Here is a 22,167-nt window from a genome sequence, read left to right on the forward strand (position 1 = left end):
GAACTCAAACTTCTACTTGAATGCTCAGCTCCTCAGTACAGAAGAAACAGCGCAAATGAAATATGGGAAAAAGACACTCAGATGCCCAAACTCTCCACTCACCACTAAATTCGGGATCAACTCTACCAGCATGTAACGAAAATGTACGCTTTGCGGTCCCGCAGACAAATAGTTCATCTGTCCTTTGCAGAGTACCATAATCACAAAAAAAGAATTCATCAATGGAACATTCGGAATTTCATCGCAGCTTTGACCACTGAAAACGGTTGGCGTCAAAGTGGTTACCTTGGAGTTCCATCGTGTACAATTCCTCCTTCTGGCAAAACAAGAGAACCTGGCTTCGAATTCCCTTCCCTTAACAGCATCTTTTTAGTATATCCAGGGCTCTTAATTGGAGCGGTGATTCTTGAAGAAATAGACGTCCCTATAAAAGAAAAGTGTTGGCTGGCAAAGAAAAAGTGACACAGGCACTTAAGGCTGCTTATGAGTGGGAATACGCAAGTATTTTGCCAGTGCCACTAAGGTAGATGCAGTAGAATATGTTACACACACTCACACGTGCATTGCAAGCCTATCGAGAAGTTAGGAGACAGTTCACTCTCTTTTAATTACAGCACCACTCCCCTCACAATAAGCGTTAATAGTGGTTGGGGTGCACCAGTTCTTTCAGCGTGCCGTCCCTTGCATTCGTCACATGATATCCCATCAGTGGTGCACGCTCTATACTCTCTTCCACCACTGCAGGCAGCATAGTGATTTAAATGCGAACATATCTGACAGAACTCTGTCTGTTTGGGTTAAACTTGAGGACAAGAAAAAATACACCAACCAAGGGTGTTTATTAAAAAGCAGTCCCAATGTTTCGGAGCCCACTTGGCTCCTTCATCAGGGGGTGACTGTGTTCAACCAAACAGAAGAAGCAGTTATACAAGATAGCTTCTTTTCTCTTTTAGTCATTTCTTGCCATTGCACTTCAGAGGCTGTGGGTGTAAATGCCAAAAGGAGCACCCGGGCATCTAAGGAGCCGAGTAGGCTCCCAAACCATGGGATAGATTTTTAATAAATGCCCTTGTTTGATGTATTTGCCTCGTCCTCGGCACACTGGCTTAGTGTTGCGACAATGCACTCAACTTCTACTCTCGGGACCTGGGTTTGACTCCCATACAAAGTCCAATATACTTAATTTTCTTTTCAAACGTCAACTGGAATGTATTCCGTTCACTATTTCATACGGCTCCTCAACCTGACCTATCTGAGTTTGTCGCCACCCTGAATGAAGCACGCAGCTTGGCTCTAGAGTCCGTGACTAGTACCGTCGAAGTCGATCTACCGGATGCGCACATGCACAGACTCCTGCGTACTGCTGAACGCCTCACAAAAAAATATCGAACACACGGAAAACGCCACAACGATCTCATGAAACTTAAACGCCACTACAAGAAGATAAATGAATACCAGAAAATTCTTCAGTCTGAAAATTGGCACAATCTCTGTCAACGCCTTGGACAGGAGAGAGGTCTTTCGCGCCTATGGGGCCTTTTTCGAAGTCTAAGCGGTCGAGCAAAGGCAAGACTGCAGATCGTACAGGAAATGTGCTTGCACTATGACTACCCTGAAGTTGAAAAAACTCTTATAACGACCTTTTCCCCCATGCTACTACCGACAAAGCGGCTCTTCGTCCCCTGCCTGTTATCGAGATTCCTACGACCCTTGGAGACCTCAACTCCCCATTCACTTTGAGCGAGCTCCAAGTCGCTATGTCACAGGGAAAGCCGAAGTCAGCACCAGGTCACGACCGAATTAAATGGCAGGATGTCCATAACCTACCACCTAATGGGCAAGAGGCACTTTTGGCTCTCGTAAACCAGTCCTGGGACACTGGAGAAGTTTCTGAGCATCTCAAAACGTCGATTATTCATCCTATACCCAAGCCGGGCAAAGACTCTCGTAAACCCGAAAACCTTAGGCCTATTGCATTAACCCCTGTCCTATGCAAATTAATAGAGCGAATGATCAATAACAGGCTTCAACATTATCTCGAGACGACTGGTTGGTTTCACCCGGCCTTAACTGGCTTCCGCCCTAATTTGGGAACGCACGACTATCTTTGGCTTCTCCGTCGAGTAGTGAACCGAACATCCCGCAAGAGTACTCCTGACTACATCGTCGCTCTCGATATTCACAAGGCTTTCGACAACGTCAGCCAAGAGGGCATACTCCGAGAATTGGCCGCTGCCTTCCCCAGTAAAAAGGCGCAGAAATGGGTTCGTTGCTTTCTAGAGCACCGACCCATTCGTCTCAACCCGCGGGACGCAACGCCCACAACCTACTACCTTGACAGAGGCGTTCCTCAAGGCTCGATTCTTGGACCTCTACTATTCAACCTGGCTATGAACCGCGTTGCTCGCACACTCGAAACAGACTCTGCTGCACGGTTCGCCATGTATGCAGATGATATCGTCGTGTGGACAGAACTAAACACCGTATAGCGCAGTAGGCAAGACACAGGACGAAGGGGACACGGACGAGCGCTAACTTACAACTGAATTTTATTAACAACACGAAAACATATAAATAGGAAAGATTATCACGCTCATGTGATCACAAAAGGTTGCGAAGCCACCTCGTCATGCAGGCATAATCAGCAGCGTCCATCCAAGAAAGCCAGCTCCTTCGAGGTCAAAGATATGGACGTCGTGCTTACGCAGTCACCAATCTTCTGCATTTCCGCTGCTTCGATAATCTCCCGCGTGCGCTGATCAGAGTCTCGAAATAGCACAGTGCATGCATCGAACAAGGGTTCACACTCGCCGCATTCGTGGCAATGAATTGCCAGATTGCCCTCCTTTCCTTTCTGCACTTTGTTGTGGTGCTCCCGCAGGCGCGTGTTCAGGCATCGACCCGTTTGACCAATGTACGCTCTTTTACAGGAGAGGGGTAACTTGTAGACAACACCTTCCGCGCAATGCACGTACTAGTTTTTGTGGTTGACGGAGCATTTAGTCTTTCCCTTCCTCACGGGGCACGTTCTGCTGCAGAGACTGGACAGCTTCTCAGGGGCGGACATGACAACTTTCACGCCGGCCTTACCACCAATCCTTTTCAGGTTGTGTGATAGGCCGTGCATGTACGGGATGACCGCTACCTGTTGGTCCTTTTCAGCCACCTGATCGCCGTCCTGTCTCGGATCAGTCTGCGCTCGTTTTTCTTTCCTACGGATGGAGTCAGCCACTGCCACGATCAGATTCTCAGGGTAACCTGCTGAGGTGAGGCGACATACTTGCGCGTGAAAACTGCTGTCCGAGAGGTGATAGCATGATTTCTTAAGCGCATTTGTCAGACATGTACTGGCAATGCCTCTCTTTACGAGCTTCGTATGCGCAGACGCAAACGGTAATATGGGTTTTTTGCTTCGGGGTTCGTAACGCCAACACACATGGGATGGTGAGAATTTCAGGCATAAATCCAAAAACTTCAGGAGGTGGTTGTTGAGGCATCTCGTGAGTAACCTCAAGTGGCCTGAGGCATTCTTAAAAATCCCCAGAGTGCTTGCCACGTCCTGATGAAAGGCTCTCACGTTACTCTTCAGTACCACCAAAAAATCGTCGACATAGCGAAACACTTTTATCACACATGTGCCTTTCAACTTGTCTGCAACAATCCTGTCCAAATGGGCCATGACGAGGTTACTTAGTGCCGGAGCAACGCAGGACCCAATACACACCCCTTTCTTCTGTATGTAAGTACCCCCGTTCCATTGCACATACGTTGACTTCAGGTACAAATCCAACAGCTCCAAAAACCCCTGAACAGAGACACCACATTCATTGGAAAACCGCACTGGGCCAAACCCGAGGATCGCCTCTTCAACACTCGATAGCATCAGGTCATGGGGGAGAGAGTAATAGAGGTCTTTAACGTCTACTGAAAAAGCTTTGAAGCCCTCTCCTGAATTCTTCATAAGAAAATCTATTACTTGCTCAGAGTTTTTTGTGTCAAAAGGGTCATCCATTTTCAACACCCCCAGGTTGCGCTGGAGGAACCTCGCCATGCATCTTTGCCAAGTGTGTCTTTCAGACACTATGACCCGAAAAGGCTTGGCAAAGATGTGAACCCTTGTTCGATGCATGCACTGTGCTATTTCGAGACTCTGATCAGCGCACGCGGGAGATTATCGAAGCAGCGGAAATGCAGAAGATTGGTGACTGCGTAAGCACGACGTCCATATGTTTGACCTCGAAGGAGCTGGCTTTCTTGGATGGACGCTGCTGATTATGCCTGCATGACGAGGTGGCTTCGCAACCTTTCGTGATCACATGAGCGTGATAATCTTTCCTATTTATATGTTTTCGTGTTGTTAATAAAATTCAGTTGTAAGTTAGCGCTCGTCCGTGTCCCCTTCGTCCTGTGTCTTGCCTACTGCGCTATACGGTGTTTAGATGGAGTACCAACTAGCTCGTACCCATACGGTGTGGACAGAAGCTGCCGACTATGAATCCAAGGAAGGTATGCAAATTGAGCTTCAAGCTGCTGTGTTCAGCTTGGAGTGCACCCTCACTACATTCAATCTGCAATTATCTCCTAATAAGACAGAATTCCTCAGCGTGGACGGCAAGCGCGCGACGAACCCGGATCAAACCATCGAACTTCAAGTGGCCAACAAGGTTATTACCCCTAAAAATGGCATTATTAAGCTCCTGGGGTTGCAGATAAGCAGCTGTAATAGTCCTGCTGCGTGGATTCGCCATTTAAGAACAACTTGGCGCTCCACATTACACTTAATAACTCGCATCTCTGGAAAATATGGCGGATCACGTCAGAATGCATGTCTCATGCTTGCTCGTGCCGTTGCGCACGGACGACTGACGTACGGGTTCCCCGTTTATGAATTGCATCCCCGCCATTTTTAAACGAGCTGAACATCCTCAACAGACATCTAATCCGTACCATCTCGGGGCTTCCACTCCATACCAAAACAGACGTACTGTCGGAAGCAGTTTGGCTTCCCCCCATCGCTAACCTGGTAGAGGAGACGACACTCCGCTTTCAGAAGCACCTTGAACACGTGCCTCAAGGACAATCTATTTTGAAGTGGGACACATTAAACAGTACTTTTAATGCTGACACTTTTCCACCTGCTATTCCACCCTGGGAGCGACCCGCCCTGGGCCACCTCAGGCGCCGACCCATTTCTCGCTGTAACCGCGCCGTGCGGGAACAATATGTCCGCACTCTCGCCAACGACAAAGCTCCAGATGAAATAGACATTTTTACCGACGCATCCATCAACGGAACAACAGCAGCGGTGGCCTGGACCTGCCCTGACATCCCCCAGCTTATTGGCTCTCGCAATATAACAAACACATACGGTCTCACTGATGAAGCCGAACTTTTAGGAATCCTCGGCGCCATTCAGGCCATACAAAGTGCGACCTCATTTATCACCACCAACAAGTTCCGTGTCATCAGTGACTCCCGTGTCGCTCTACGGGAACTGAACAGGTCCTTCTCGCCCAATTCTACGGCCACCAACATTCTTTACAAAATTCGTGACCTCACTCACGAAGGGTTCAAAATACGCCTGGTCTGGACTCCTGCTCACACATATGGAGCAGACGGAAACCATTCGGCGCATAATGCTGCCCGGAAGTGTTTACGCAATCCTCCCATGGTTCCCGTGTCCATCCAAGGAAGACCTGAGCCCCAACAGGCATGCGAAATAGACTGGCAGCAAAAATACCGTCGAATTAAGAACCTCAGCCGGCAACAGCTTGCCGACGCCTCACCACCTGGTTTTCTTGCTCCTCTGCAGTCCCTGCCAAGAACAGGAGAAATTTTCGCTAATAAAGTCTACGCTGACTCGGCCTACACTCCGGACATCATCTCCAAATGGACAACGCATACTAGGCACCTTGCTAGTCCTCGGTGCCCCTACTGTGGCAGCAACAATACACCGAATCTTTTCCACCTCATCTGGGCTTGTTCAGCTTACTCGACTGACCGCGACCAGTTCCTTACGACGCACGTACGCCCGACGACTTCTGAAGAACATGTCCAACACGTCAGAAACAACCCCCAAATTTTACAGAAGATTACAGAATTCGGTCTCAAAACAGGTCTCTATAAAGTAGTATGATGGCGGATCGTTCACCCTCTCTCTAGATGTACCCCCAAACACACCCCTTGTGGCTCCTGAACGGCTCCTTTTGGATACCCCAATCATGGTCGTTGTAGAGTGCCCTCGTCACAACTTCACCTGTGCATATCGTGCTAAGTGAACGCTCACAGTGCAGTGCAGACTTTATATGAACAATCTTCCCCTCCCCTTTTCCCCGTGCCCCACACCAGGGCCTATTGGCCTCCTCCTGTAATAAAGTCATCCATTCCATTCAAACTGGGTAAGCTCATTGAAATCCATGAATGCACTTTGGCGCAAACTCCAACAATTTTGGAAGTGTTTTCAGTCTTTGTACCTGCGTCCTCCATTTTCTATGCCAGACAATGACGACGCGCGTTTTTCAAATCAGCAGCGCAGTCCCTTATATGTTAATTGACCAATTTAGGGGAAATACCTGCACTGGAGTAAGTTTTTGCGAGGAGAAATTCGACATCCACCAGTAATGCAGCTATATGGGTACAAAGAAGCTTTCTCAGGAACTTTGCACTTGGAGAAAAGTCCCGCCTCATCCCAGATAAGCTCACTGGATCAGGGCAAATCTTTCTTTATCTCCAAGTTCCTCAGATTACTGTGTAGCTTTCATTTGGGTGAAATTCCGTTCCCAGCAAGCCCGACAGTTCTGGTGCAATGCAGAACACCAATGAAACATGTTGATACGCCCCACACTGCTCCTAAACCGACCTAAAACATACCAAACCATGCCTATTTACGAAAAGAATGTGTAAAATTGACCTAAGGGTGCATTTCATAGAAAAAAACTTTACTTGTCCTTAGGGAAAAAAAACTAGTACTACTGGGGCTCTAACCCTTGTCGTTGACATTAAATCCTGTGATTCAACCCCTCGGCTACTGGGGGTGAACAGCAGAATCCCTTTAGCAATAGCCCAAAAGAATAAAAGAACTGTTCCAAGTGAACCAGTAGATGGCATTGCATAAGTACCACACCCACAATGCCACAGGGAAACAGAATGGGGCTTCATTTGTAGCTGCATGGCTGCATTTCACGTGAATGTCAAATTTTCCCGTCGCAGCCTTTATGATGCTTCTAATGGCACCTGGGAATAAATTACAGCACATCAGTGAGTGCTTCACTTATCCGACCGAGCCCGTGATTCAGCACACACGACAGGAATTACTCCCACCCAGTATGCCCACTCGGGATGCATGTCCCCTAGTAAATCTCTCAGATGAAGCAGCATGCGAGAGCACTCCTCACCCCCTGGTCGGGCAGCAGGACCTGGGTGATGCCATAGGCGTCCCTGAGCAACAGGAACCGGTCCATGCGCTTGAAGGCCAGCCAGCCACACAGCGTCACGGCCTGCCCCACGTGCCGAGGCCGCAGCTCCCCGCACGAGTGCGTGCGCCACGAGAAGGCATTCCTCAGCTCAGCAACGCCCTTCTCCCCCTTTGTCGGCGCTGCAAGGTGACAAGAAGAAGAACACAAAGTTAAACCATCAACCTTTGCCCGCCACGGTGGCTCTGTGGTTAATGTGTTGTGCTGCTGAGCACAAGGATATGGCTGTTATCCCGGCCACGGTGGCTGCTTTTAGGATGGAGGCAAAAAGCAAAAGCACCCACTTGTTGAGATTTCGGCACAGTGTATTCCAGCGTACAGGCTCCGAGTGATAATACCTGTATAGCCTGTATTCACTGGCGAGGCACGCATGCAGGCAACCATGCGAGTGCGCCGTCGCTGGTTACGTCGGGCTCCGCGGGATGGCGGTACTTGTCCGTGCTAAGCGCATGATATGGGTTGGACATTCCAAGCTCTAGCCCGCCAAACGCAAAGTAATGCCTCGACTCCAACAACAACTCTGTTGACACCACCGTTGAGAATCGGGTTGAAACGAAGCAGACGACGCACGCCGGTGTTATATTTTTCTTCGGCTTGCAGCCGCAGTGGCACAAGCCGCGCCATGTCCGTGGCGCTTCAGCCATGTTTGTGGCCAATTCAGTGTTGCCAAACTAAGAAAGTGACAGCTAAACTTTTTAATCAATACCGGCTATAAATATGACAAGATATTCCAAATAAATACTAGTTCCAAGTGAGCATTTGTCTCAATGTTTATCCTCGTGTAGTTGTGCAAGTCTCACTCGATTTTTCAATCATAATGTACCAACTTGCCCGGCAGCTTTGTTTAATGAGATTTCAGCGCACGTTAAATATCCTCAGGCGGTCAAGATTAATCCGGAGCCCTTCACTACGGTGCGCCTCCCAGACCAGGTGTAGCTTCGGCTTGTTAAACCCCATAATCAATCAAATCAAATTAAACATTGACGTTTGGGTTCTACGCATTAAAGCTACACTTGTGCCAATGGTGGGCACCATAGTGGAGGGGTGCAAATCAATTTAGACCACTGTAGAGTTCTTACACAGCCGTCAAACTGCCACAAACACAAATGTTTTTGCTTCTCACCTCCATCAGACAAACCGCCACTGTGGTTAGGAAACTACCCCGTGAACTCGTGATTAGTTGGTGCAGCACTTGAGACATCATAGTGAACGCAGAGAAAGAAAGACCCATGTGATAGAGAGGCAGCATATCCAGAGAAAAACTCTCAGCAGGTCGACAATATGTGCTCAAAAGTACGTTTTGCATTACAAAAACAGGTTCAGGGAGAAGGAAGCAATAAAACAAAGAAAAAAGTCGAATTTGTATTCTCTTCTAATTACTAGAGGAATCTGCATCGTCATACGGTGACAGGACAAGAATTGATAGAAATTACCCACTGATGCATTGATAGAAATGTAGCACACCGCCCGAGAACTTACTGCGTTCTAGGCACTGGGATACAAATGCTGTTGCAGTGAAGGGTGTGCATCCCAATGCAGTGAAGTGTCCTCTGTAGAGGACAAAGGTGTTAATCTGTAGAGGTGTTAATATAGATCAGAGATCTAGATTAATATAAATCTAAATTAGTGTTAATCCAGATGTACAGGTGCTTGTTAATCTAGCTACGGCTAGAACAGACTGTCGCTAAATGAAGTAAAATTGTTGTCAGGCGAATGCAACGTGACTCACGGGCTTTCCTCTCATCATATCCAAAAAGAAAACTCATGTCCGACTCCAGACTAGTGTCACCGCGTGGCAAAGTGTTTATACTGCTATCTCCCCTGATAAAAGCGTTTAGGTAAGCCTTCCCCCTACCCCGCAAGCAATCACTGCGGGAAATCGAAATAAAACTGCCCTTAGTCCACACCTACACACAGCACATGCCCACGCGGAGATTATCTACGAAATAATAGAACGATGTATTGCTTAACAAATTGGAACTGTCGTATGGTGACAAGAATGACCACGGTCCTCATTCAGACACGGTGCAGTCGTGTACCTTTGGCCTCACAACACATAAGCACAAATTTCGTTCCTTTCACTAATGATACTAACAGCATTTCCACGCTTCTCTTCATTCTCATGGGCGAAGAACAGGCACCCTCAGCGAGTACAGAGTTATTCAATATGAACTCTGTCGAAGGTACACACCGACACGAAAGTAAGCACACATTGTACCCACTTACAAATAACACGGCCCCCTACCTGAAGATGATGCACAGTAAGCGCGCATTGTAGTGTACGCAACCGCCCTGCATACATTCTGACATTTTCTAAATGCCCCGAAAAGAAGCACCGACTCTCGCAGTGACTGCAGCATCGTCCGTTCACAGGGTATGACGGGCAATGTCAACCGCTCGCGGGCACACTCGCTACTCTCAAGGCTTTACACTCGACATCTTCGCAACATTAAGGAAATTAGTGCGTGCATTCTTAGAACTATAACCTGAGGTAGCAATTCGCTAGATCAAGAAGAGCGTAGTGCAGACGACCACCGCTCGAAGACGCCGAAACATGCCCAAAAACAACGCATGGAGGCCGCCATGTTTTGTTGTCGATGACAACCAGCGATGGTTTGGTTTCGAAACAAAAACGCTGCAATAACATTTTGCAATTGGCTAATATATTGTGCTTGTATTTATTTATTTTTACTATCTAAATATTTCTTCAAATGCAATACTGCAGCAATGTAAAACCGAAACCGAAACCAAGAATTGAAAAGGCAAAATCTAAGTGGTCTTTTTTCTTGTTATGCTGTCAAGCTTTCTGTTGAACTTCGATGTTGGTCTCATCGGGCCGCTTTCGCAGCTTCCTTCCCACAGTGGTACCGACGAGTGCCATTTCGAGCTGTTCTAGCCACTGATCTCCACTAGGGTTGCTGGATGGCGCTTCGAGCTCTCCGGCGCGCGGCCGCCGGAAGTTCTAGCGCTCGTCCCGGAAGTCGGGCAAATTGCCGCCGTTCCAGCATAGCGCATGCTACGTATGGGCTGGTTTCGCGCGCATTCTGCCAAAAATGCCTGCTTGCTGCGCCGTCAACTGCACAAGCAGACCAGAAAAGTCGTCTGGGAAGACGTTCCACTTGTAGGTATTGCAATATTCTGTACGACGTGCGTGATACGCAGCGAAACGCAAATGTCATATAAGTTTCGTTTTTAAGCTGTGGCTCTTGTTACGCAGATTCCCTCGCTCTAAGCCCGATTTATACCAGCATTGGGTGGCAAACTTAAGAAGGGACAAATGGACTCCATCCCCAGGCAGCAGGCTCTGCAGTGACCACTTCACTGACAACTGCTTTGACAGAACGGGGGCACGAACTCGGCTACAGCCTGACGCCGTGCCCACGTTGTTTTCTTTCCCGAAGCATCTGGAAAAGGTATAGTACATAGCTTGGCATTATGCTATAGCGGCCTTGAAAAAAAAAGAATACTGTTCGATCATCGCCGTTCGCTCGTTTAGCGTTCGTATAATTTCCCCTGCAGCTGATGCTACGTTTTTTAGACACTGAAATCGCCTGAATGGGCGCTACCTTCTTTCGTAGTATATTTCCAGAGTCGCTTTAAAAATGACGCCCTACAAATTAGCTCGGAGCACAATAAAATCTACATGGAGCTGTGAAAAGCTGTGGTTGAGGAAGAATTGTTTTGCAAACTTACTCCGAAAACCATGTAATGTAAGCAATAAAACGTAATTGGAAAAAACATTTCCATTACGTTACAAAGCGCGAGGTCTTGAATTTTAAGTACCCAATTTTTTCTTTCAGTTTTTGAAATGCTTGTATCTGCATCTCAGTGGTGCTATAATAGCTGTCTAAGATGCTAGTGGTATAATTCCCAAACTGCTAGACTGTTATAATATGCTTGACGCCAGCATATTTTTTTACTTACACCATTTTGCACTCGCAGTAATAACTAAGCATAACTGTGAATGAACCACGGCCGTTTCAGAGGACTGCTGGGAGGAAGCCACCTAAGCTGAGAACTGCCATCGTGGATGCGACCCCAGTGGAACAGCCAAACGACAGCACTCCAACAGCGACGCAAGAGAACTCAGCCTATGCAAGTTGCCTTTTTCATATTACGCTGCCCCAGTGCAGCTGCTCGGTCGGTCCTCGGTTTAATGTGATTAGTCCAGTGTTAGTCAGGCCACATTCTTGCAGTCTTGTGGTAACCAACACGATAGCTTTGTATACATTATGCACACCAAAGCTAGCATCCAATTTGAATCAAGTTAGCAGTCATGCTTCTCATCTACCCACAACTCTTAAACACTGCCTTGTATATATATATATAGAAGTGTGTATGAGCAAAATAATACAGCCAGGTTTTTTAATCTGAGAATAACTAATTTTTTGCTATTTGTAGTATATACACTGCGGTATAGAACGTCTCACCCATTTATATGGACATTAAATATGGCGGCAGGAATCGGTGAGACTCGCTATGCTTGCCCAGTGCCTTAAGCGTGCGGCTGAGCAGAACATTGCTTTTTTCATGGCTGCAGCACCAGTTTTACTAATCCAGGGAAAATAATAAAATTCCTGTCTGATGTGGCATTTTTCGAGTGCACCGGTAAATGAATGGTAATTTCTAAACTCCACTGTGCACCTGGTTGCTTAGTTTCTGCGTTAAACCACGTAAGCTACTAACAGATGCCTGCTTTACTAAGACTGTCATATGATGAGTGGTTTTCGTGAAATGTGTCTCTTTCAACAGCTTTAACTTTCAGTGTTTTGTTTTCAGGTCGGCGAGCACAACTATGCGGTCCTTGACACGCCAAAAACACTAAAGAGGAAACTGGATGCTTGCACAGATTCAGCAGCTACAGTGAAAAGAAAGCTGAAACTCAGCCTTGAACGAGAACGCCGGTTAAGAAGGAAGGTCAACTCATTTAATGAAATAATTGATGACCTCAAGCACAAGCAGCTCTATTTCAGAAGATGCCTCGGCAATGCTTGAAAGGTGCTTCACGGGGATTCCCTTGGAAGTTACGAAACGTTTGTTCAAGCAAACATCCACTGAAGGCGAGAAGTTGTCTGCTAAGCTAAGCCGAGACAAATATTCTCCTGCACTGCGTATGTACAGTTTTACTCGACAAAGATAACTATGTCAGAGAGACATTTTAATGTGCCTTGCCACATCCATCAACTATAACTAAGTGGTATAGTTCCATTAACGGAGAACCTGGATTCACAGGCGAAGCAATGAACGCCATCCGAGCAAAAGCCAATGAGGCCAAGACGAATAACAAACAGCTTCTCTGCAACCTTGTTGTTGATGAAATGGCCATTAGAAAGCACCTTGAATGGGATGGCAAAAAATTTCGAGGCTACGTGGATATTGGCAATGAAATAGACGATGATAGTAATGCAGTGGCGTCTGAAGCCCTTGTTTTTATGCTCGTATCTCTGGACTCCCACTGGAAGGTACCGTGTGGCTATTTTTTGATCAATGGTCTTTCAGGAAAAGAGCGTGCGAACATTGTGAAGCTTTGTCTGACGAAGTTGCATGAGACAGGAGTGCACGTGACATCATTGACATGTGATGGCCTCCGTTGTAATTTTACAATGTTCAAAGACCTGGGGGCCTCCGTTGAAGAAGCATCAGCGATGTCAACATCATTCCCTCACCCTGTAACACAAGACAAGGTGTACTGCTTTTTAGATGCATGCCACATGGTAAAGTTAGTTAGAAATGCTCTTTCTGCTCTTGGATGCCTCAGGGACGCATCAGGCGCATCGGTGAGCTGGCACTACATTGTGCAGCTACAAGACCTTCAAGAAAAAGAAGGCCTGCATGCTGCAACAAAACTACGAGCTGCACACATTCAGTGGCAGAAACAAAAGATGAAAGTCAACCTTGCTGTCCAGACTTTAAGCGCTAGTGTGGCTGACGCCATAGATTTTTGTCGTGAAGACTTAGAACTCCCACAGTTCAAAAATTCAGAAGGAACTGTGAAATTTATTTGTATGTTTGATAAACTGTTTGATTTTCTGAATTCATGCAATCCAGTGGCCAAGGGTTTCAAAGCTCCGCTCCGACCTAGCAACAAGGGAACCTGGATGAACTTCTTCGAAGAAGCCAAGCAGTACATTAGGGGGCTCACTGACGGATCAGGTGTTCCCATTTTCAGTACGCCCAGAAAAACTCCATTTCTAGGATTTCTCGTGACCATTGAAAGTGTCATCGGTCTGGCATCCGCACTCCTCCTCTCGGACAATTCTCCGCTCAGTTACTTTCTTACTTACAAACTCTCACAAGATCACATCGAACTCTTCTTTGCCGCTGTGCGTTCTAAAGGGGGCTGGAATAACAATCCCACAGTCTCTCAATTTGTGGCTGCATACAAGCGACTAGTCACACAGAACCAGGTGAAGGGTGGGCGAGGGAACTGTGAATCTCTTGACAAGATGAGCATACTGTACGTGAGCAGTCAGCTTTGCTCCAACGATGAGCTCAAACTAACTCGGTCATGAACTGCCGGAACATGGGATCTAATCTTCACGTTATTGCAATCATTTCATATGTGACAATAATTGTGTGACTTAAGTGCTGCATGAAAATCTATGAACTCAACATTTGCAAGAAACTGCATTTCTTTTTTAATTTTCAACTACTATAAAATGCATTGAAACGGTCTTATCTATCGCAGTTCTTAGATTCTTCCAGTGCAATAAACACGCAAAATTCATCTTTGTGCATGTATGCCTGTTTTTTTTTCCAGCGACGAGGCGGGAAGAATAATTAAAAATAACGTGCATGCACTATTGCCAACCATCTCCGGGCACTGCGTTGTCAGTAACAAGGACATGTGCACACACGTTCTGAGTAATTGTTGATTTTTTCGTACAATTGCAGGCCTCTCAATCCGAATGAAACAGTTCACAGTCATTTTCAGGTTTTTTTTTTGTCTGCACGTAGCAAACCTCAAATCGGTTCTTCTGTTTCAGGCTGCTTCCTCCGCGTTGATATCGAACTCGCTTGGCTTGTTGATTTTCGGATAATCCAAGTCCTTTCACGGCTGTTAATGTATTGTTTTCGACTAATACAAGTCCCTTCACGACTGTTCATTTATTGTAAGACGTGCATCTTAACACGAATCATATAGTCCACTCGCCAGCATAAATCCCGTTCGAGCTGCGTCGTCTCCTCTCAAACCAAGACCCAATGACATTTTCGTTCTCCTTCGCAATTAAATTCTGGTTCATATTAACGTCGCATGTTTCGATATAGCACAAGTTGCGATCTGAACGCGATGTTTATCGCCAAAATGCAATAAAGTGAGAACAAAATGCCAAAACGCGCCAATGGGGATGCTTATCGGCGGTTGAAAAGCGTAGCAGACGCCCGACTTCCGGGACGAGCCGTTGAACTTCCGGTGGCCGTGCGTGCGCCCGGCCGCGACAGCGGCGAAGCGCCATCCAGCAACCCTAGTGGAGATCAGTGGTTCTAGCCTCTTTCCCCATGGCGTACTTTTTCGGCATTCACATTCCCGCCCACCACGCGGGGCTGCATCGTCCTGCGCGTGAGTGCAGCTTCCTTGAATTTTTGTGTAAATGAAGGGCGTTACACTGTTCGCCGTTTTCGGATTTTTGTCTTTCGACCAATTCTGTTCGCCCAATTATCTCCCTTCACGCCATTATAGCCATTACAGTTGGGACGTCCTCAAAATCTGCATTTTTGTGGAAATGTTGGGCGTTAGCTGGCTAGGGGGTACTCGGCAAAGAATGCTACACATTAAAAGTGATTCTTTTTTTCTTTTTTTTATTACTCCATGGTATTTTCTTCTCTACGGTGTTACGACCACGGCGCAAGCTGGCCTTGCATTCTACTACACGTTTCGCCCCACTCCGGAGGAAAAAATATTAAAGCCGTTCCACTCAACGTGAAAGCTGCCAGAAGTACAGAGCAGTGATTCGCCATAAAGCTGTAGCGCCGTTATCCTCTCACTGCTCCCACCCAATGCAACTCAAATTTCCCGTCTCCGCAGTGCTCTAGCACCCCCTGCCTCAAACAGCGCCGGCAGGGTTCTGTTCTTTTAGATGCGAAGCATCTCATGCTCTGGGCTGTGTCAGAGTGAAGGACTAGTGGCTGTGTCTAAAACCTTTATTTAGTGACGCTAGCTGTGTCCCTCCCTCCCTTGTTGTCGTGGTTGTCCGCCGTCCGCACTCTACTGCGCATGCGCGTCTCTTCAGCCCCGTCAGAGTTTGGCCTGACGTCAGCGCAGTCCACTATAAAAAGAAATAGGCGACGCCCGGCTTCGATCCCACGATTCTCTGGCCGCAACGGGAGGTACGTGGGGCTCTTCCCACTGTGCTACAAACCGAGACGGTGGCATGTGCTACGAACGCGCCTATATATGTCCTTCACTCATTCAAACTACGTCAAGAAGCTACTGATACAACGAAGGCACGCGAAGCTGAACGTCAACGGAAACGACGAACTGAAAACTTTCGAGGAGGATGTTGAATTTCCCGTGGGAAAGCTGTGGCGGGAAGTGCCACGCGCCGCAGCTCAACCAGAGAAGAGGACGAAGAGGGCGGGCAGCGGGGAAGCGTGTGCACGCAATAAAGAAAGACGAGAACCAGGAGGTGTTCGATCAGGTAACGCGGGTGTCGGTCTCTTCGCTGTCTCTACATTTCTCTGTCTCTACATGGGGGTTCACACCACGTTCCCATTCGTGCTCCGATAAATGAAACAACATAACGGCAACACAATGGAGCCTACACGGAACCCTGATGATGCTTCGCATCCTCCTCATGGTTCCTGACGGGAAGATGGTGTAATTTTTTTGTGCTTGCTTTTCCTCCCGCACGTGTCGGCCGGTTTTTTTCGCTTGCTATCGTAAAAACCAACCCAACGAGCGTTCCAAACTAAATGAACGCGGGTGCTGCCGGTTAATTACATATATTTTGCCTCAAATATGTACCTCCAGTTGTTGTTTTTTTTTTTTTTTTTTCGCGCTAAACAACGGGGAGATGTATGACAAGCGCCAGCGGTTCACGAGTTTCGAACGATCATACCTATTTGAAACGCTTGTTTTTCGAAGCCTGTGTGGGACGTTTTACGATGGTGCGCAATGCTCTACTTGGGTCCATCATCGCTTGACATCGAGCATTGCAGCGAGCTACGACGACAAGGCGAGCACCTAAAGTGCTCTACAGTTAATAAACAACAACAACAAAAGAGTTGTCTTCCTTCCGCGAACAGCACGCGCTTTAGCAGAGCGAGCCCACCGGTTGGCATCGCTGGCGTCGTGTGCGGATGTTTAGTAGAGTGGCTGCCGAAGGCGGTTAACGAATGCTCGTCCTCACGTGGAGCCCACAGTTCCGAGCAGCGGAGCCCACGTTTATTAGGCCTAGCTCTACGTTTCTCCCGCTGTCGCAAGTCTCCAAGAGATCTCACTGGGACTAGAGAGAGAGAGAGAGAGAAATAAACTTTATTGCGATACGTAGCTAGGAGGGGGCGGTGACCGGTAGTTGCAGTTTGCCGGTGACCAAGGCAGTCCGTTCCGTCAGACTTTTTTGCATCTGTGGGTCGGAGCTACCCAGCGCCGCCTCCCATTGCTCGGTGGTACGGATGAGTGGAAAGGGGTCGTTGTTGCATGCCCACGTGGTATGAATGATGGTGTCAAATTTCAAGCCACATGCGGGGCAGTTGGGGGACTGAGGGACTAGAAGCCGCGGACACTGTCGCGTGACCCTCAGCAACAGCGAAGAGAACGGCCATGTGGATGCTCGGAAAAGAAGCTTGGCTCAGCAGCCTTTGCAGCAAGTGCGGCCTGTTGTCGGACAACGGTGAATAGGCCTAATAAAAGAGGAACCAACGCGACCACGCCATCAGAGCCATCGCAACGGGCTTAGACGATAAGTTCGAAGGTGAGACGAACAACTTACAGAACGGCTCCTATTTTACGATTATCTGTGGCCCTGGTAACATACCGCGCGTACGTGTTGTGAGGGATCGGCCGACTCTTATGGCTGCAAACCCTGGCTTAGTGGAAAAGTATATTTCAACACTGTAGCCGTGCAGAGGCCGCGCTGTTGATTTGAAGAAAGTTGGTAGCGCTCTGTATTTAACAGCAGTCCGAGAAGTTGAGGAACTCCGTTTTAGTTGCATATTCAGGAGGGTACCTTTCTTCCCTTCCCACGCTCGGACCTCTGGTCTTCCTGTCTTAATAAAGGTTTTTCAATCAATCAATATTCAGGAGGGTACGCTGCACAATTTTCCTTGGAGCAATAGATCCACGCTTCCCGTGTTTACTGCATCTGATCTCTAAATCTTGTTCAAACGGTTATGTTTGAGGACCCACTGCAATCATCCCTGAGTTTGTGCAAGAGAAATTGTGAATGGGTAGGTGCGTTGTCGCAGCCACATGGGAATTACGGGAATCGGAGAGTCGCCAGGGAACTTTTGAAGGCAGCTGTCATCGTCGTAGTATGCGGTTCGGAACTCCGTGCTAGTGACTCCAAATCTGGTACGTAGTTTCCTGAAACTGACATGATGCAAGTGATATGGATATATGGGGTATCGTCCAGGGCAGCCAAAACGCTGTTGCATTCAAAGCACGTAAGGCGACTTAAGTGTGCCTTAAAAATTATTTTCGTGTGTCGAGCATAGTAAAGACAAAAATAGGTGTAGGATAGCTGCTAACGCTCCTGTCTGTAACAGCGCGTGCTTGGTTTCGGTCATGTTCTGTCACGACTTGTTTTCTTTCTTTCCGAGTTGAATGCACTCCAAATTTTCGGGTCATCGGCGGCTCACAACGCAAGGTGTTTTGCTTCCCGGGGCACATAATGGAGTTTTATTAAAAAGAGCAGCATGACGGCTTCATATTTAGCGAGATAGCTCATGGCGGTGGCCGAAACTATAAAAGTTTTCTACCGAGACTATAAGTTTAAAGAACTGTGGAGGTGTTCAGTTTACGAACTAAATTTGATTTTCCACTTCTCCCCGAGAACTTTGACACACTGCTTATGTGGGAGCATAAACTATCAGGTGTGCGCATGCTGCACTGGAATGTGTCGTTGCTACATACCAGGCTGGGGCTACTTGCGGGAAAAATAATTATTCGATGATGTTGATTTTACCAATGCAACATTCCCATACTCACCCGATGTCGCTCTTATCGTTCAGTATCGAGAACAAACCCAGCTGTTCCATGGCTTCTGACGAGGCGTACGATGCTTGCGGTCACCGCACCGGAAATGACGAATCCAACAGTTCCGAAGTCGCCCGAACGACTTCTGCAACCGGAAATCTTACGGGGGCGGACAGCAGCCGCCGGCTCGTGTTCGCAGATCTTTACGCGAACGACGCCGATGCTTTGCTTTGTCGCCGGGTCTTGTCAGAACTGCGCCAGTTGTCTCCCTACGAGCGTGACGTCGCAGTGTTACTCGTACAGCGAGTTTTGTTCGAAGTTAAATACATGGGCGTTCAGAACGAAGAGCATGGGCTGCAGTCGCCGCACACGACAATGCCATCCGGCAGAGGAAACTGGGAGCTTGATGCTGTCGCCCCACATGGATGGACAGGGATGCCGAGCACGTGTCGCGCGGTCTCTGTGCTGAGGTTGGCGGCTCATGTCGGTTGTCGCGGATGGATCGAATGGCACGGTGAGTACTCTGCTGAGGGCCCATCTTATAGCGTGTGATGCTTTCGTGGGAGGTACTTCAAAGGATACAGGAATGGAGGGAGGGGGGAAAGGAATTGAAAGCAACTTTATTTACCCACAAAAAAAAATGCGTTGCTTTTAGAAGTACGGCAATACGCCTTTTTGTGTGCCTAAACGTTTTTTGTGTGCACAACTTCTTTGGCAATAAAAATTGATAAAAACCCTCTCTTCTATTGAGCTCATTACGTTGAATTCCTCCTCTTATGCCTTCGGGCGGGATGTGTCGAAGTCAGCCCATAACCCCTGGTTTACTTAGAAAGCTCCGCAGGCGCGACGCTCGCTGATATCCCGTATCCTTCCTTCTCATGTAAAGGGACATAACTCATCATTACCCTCTCCTCCGCAACATCGCACCGTCCTCCGACGGTGGCGGGCTTGGCTGAGCGCCAACAGGGACCACAGAGATCTGTGCAGCCAACAGGGACCACAGAGCGGCCCGTAGATTTTCGGGGGGAACGGCCCACGAGTACGGAATATCAGGGGTAAGGGTTTGACGGAAAGAAATGTGGGAGACGAAGTGGCCCGTACACAGCGCCAATACGTGTGCTGATTGTCCGGATAGCTAGCCACCGCATACCTGACAGTTTGGACGGCCTAGTGACTTCTGTATGCAGTGGAGAAAGATCACAGGGGAGGGAAATGTCTGCGCCGATAGCGTGTCTTCGTGACATGAATTTAGACGGGCAGGGAGGTAGTATTCTTGCTGTCCGGAGGTTAACGAGATGTTCGTGGCGCCTTTTATGATGCACCGCTCTATCCTCTCTTGGATTGTATTCCTCAGGTCGCGGCTGAGGGATGCCGGGAAATGAGCGTCGCGGTCCAGAGCGTGAGCTCGTTCATTACCCTCTTTGGTGGGTAGGTATCCATTCGAGGAAAACGTGTAAATGGGGATGAGCTTGCATGTATGTTGTCAGGCAAGTGTGGACGGGGGATGAAATGTCATCCGTGGCGAAGCTTCCTAGTGCTTCCTGGCTGTCCGTGCGGACTGCAATGTGGTTCGTCCGATGCTGGTGAAGTACAATGGCTTCCGCGATGGCTTGAGACTCTGCAGCTGTGAGCGAGGGGACGTCCCTTCACAGGTGCGGCACTTGCTGATATCAAGTAGTCTTTATTCTGCGCCGTAGTATATATTTTCGGCGAGCCTACCGGAACGACATCGAAATACTTTTTCTAGAAAACCATAAACATGTTTACTCTCTCCTCCTTTGCACGTTTAAGTTTTAGCACTGCCAGATTCCAGCTTGAGGTGGGCGCTCGCTTCTGGCTGCCACCGTCGTTGTCTTCTGTTGTCGGTGATGATGTCCTTCCGCGGACGCTTTATTAGCATGGCAGGGACCGCTACAGATGTGGGCGCGTAACACTCAAGACAACATTTCTCAATTCCCTTAACGATATCCTGGTAAAAACCATAGCGGGTAATTCAAATTCAATAGAACGCTCAACTGCGTGCCTGACCCACGGTACGGAAAGCCCCGAGATTTGTGCTGTTTCTGAAACGACGACTCATCGAAACACGAACAATGTCCAAGCGACCAGCGTGTTTGGAGGGCGATCCAACAGCATGGAGCCTCGACGTTACTTAAAGCACCTTGTGTGCGCTGGCGAACATTTACCGCGGCTTTTCTTAGGGAGAGTTCCACTGCCTTCTCTGTTTTAACATCTCGTTCGTACGCGGCAGCTATTTTAGCGCACCGTATTCCTTACGCCGCGCCGTGTTTCTATCTTCAGGGCCCCCAATCTGCACAACCTGGGAAGCGCACGCAGCGATGAACACGGCAGCTCCACAGCTCCACACACTGCTTCTGCGTAATACTAAGGAGGGGGTGAAAAGTTAATGGGTGTGTGTGCATGCAAGTAATTGAAGGTGAGTGCAGAATTGTGGACAGTGTTGACATGTACATGGGTAATGTGCAGAAAACATGGCACGCAAAAGGGTGTTGTGAGGGCATGTGTTGGATTGCAGAAACACATATATTGACGAGAAGAGTTATTTGCCTATGGTGACCGCCATTTTGGCAGTGACCACGGCCACCCGGGAGATCAGTAAAGCTTGAACCTCCTTCTCTGGGCTGCGCAGGGCCTCCTTCCGCTACCCAGACCGTCAGACGTGGTTATTTTTGGGTGAGGGTTCCTCGGGCATCTTCAGATTCAGATTCAGCTTCAAGTGCTGAAGGGCACCGAGGAAGTGGGAGTTAGTACAGTTGGGTGAAGGCTGGATTAGGTGTACTTTGACGGTATTGGGAAATCCTTGGTTGATGTGTGTAGGATGGCACGCCTGTTCTAGATGAATGATGAGTTGTGTATGTTTGCCGGAAACATTCATTTTTGCTCGGCTCCAGTAAACATTTCCCTCACTCACTCAGTCACTCGCTCGCTCCCTCACTCACTCACTCACTCACTCACTCAATAAATAAATAAATAAATAAATAAATAAATAAATAAATAAAAAAATCGCGCCAATCCACCCCGTGAATGTGGTTGGAAAGCAAAGCTGTAAACGGCACCCACGACGATTACCCATGTGACGTCACTTAAATTCACTCACATAGGTCTACAAATAGTAAAACCAGAGAGAAGTGAAATGCACTTAACCACACCATTTATTACTTCAAAAAATATTCTTGGTAAGGTTAAATCAATGCATGATGCATGAACGGTGGTTGGTTGAGTTGTATTAGTGTAGCACAAGAGTGGAAACTTTTTTTATAAAATTAAAGTAAGCTCCAACCCGATGTAAGACGATCTGACTTCTCCGTTTCGGCGCCGCGGACGGAGGCAACGAGATTTGCGACAGAGACGGCGGAGGAGGAGCAGGAGGAAAAAATACTTCTGTTCCGATTTCTGAACGGCCCAGAGTGCAGCCCAGGGGAGTGATTCCTTCTTCTGTGGGGCCCATATGCAGTCCGCGCGGCCTCTGTTCTGTCCAACCGCTGAAGCTGGGTAGGTAGAGAGGGCCTAGACAGCAGCATCTCCCATTGCTCTTGT

General features: G+C 48.0%; 1 protein-coding gene and 1 pseudogene across 3 annotated transcripts in view; one reads left to right on the forward strand and one right to left on the reverse strand.

Moving 5' to 3' along the window:
- The window catches only part of LOC144169209 (aspartate--tRNA ligase, mitochondrial-like), a 59,340-nt gene extending 49,277 nt beyond the window's left edge, over positions 1 to 10,063 (reverse strand). For both annotated transcript variants that reach the window (XM_077698250.1, XM_077698249.1), the window contains exons 1-2: positions 9,718 to 10,063; positions 7,395 to 7,594 (exon numbers count right to left, since the gene is read on the reverse strand). In XM_077698250.1, the coding sequence (XP_077554376.1) occupies positions 7,395 to 7,594; positions 9,718 to 9,832 (315 nt within the window). In that variant the 5' untranslated portion in view covers positions 9,833 to 10,063. The remainder of the gene's footprint in view (positions 1 to 7,394; positions 7,595 to 9,717) is intronic.
- Positions 10,064 to 10,461: 398 nt separating this feature from the next.
- On the forward strand, positions 10,462 to 16,053 carry LOC144169210 (THAP domain-containing protein 1-like; annotated as a pseudogene). The gene is made up of 4 exons (XR_013322389.1): positions 10,462 to 10,593; positions 10,690 to 10,885; positions 11,457 to 11,567; positions 12,252 to 16,053. The product of XR_013322389.1 is annotated as a THAP domain-containing protein 1-like (transcript).
- The last annotated feature ends 6,114 nt before the right edge of the window (positions 16,054 to 22,167 follow it).

The sequence above is a fragment of the Haemaphysalis longicornis genome, unplaced genomic scaffold (assembly GCF_048455015.1).
Source record: "Haemaphysalis longicornis isolate Haplotype H1 unplaced genomic scaffold, Haemaphysalis longicornis Haplotype H1 scaffold_2, whole genome shotgun sequence".
Lineage (NCBI taxonomy): Eukaryota > Metazoa > Arthropoda > Arachnida > Ixodida > Ixodidae > Haemaphysalis > Haemaphysalis longicornis.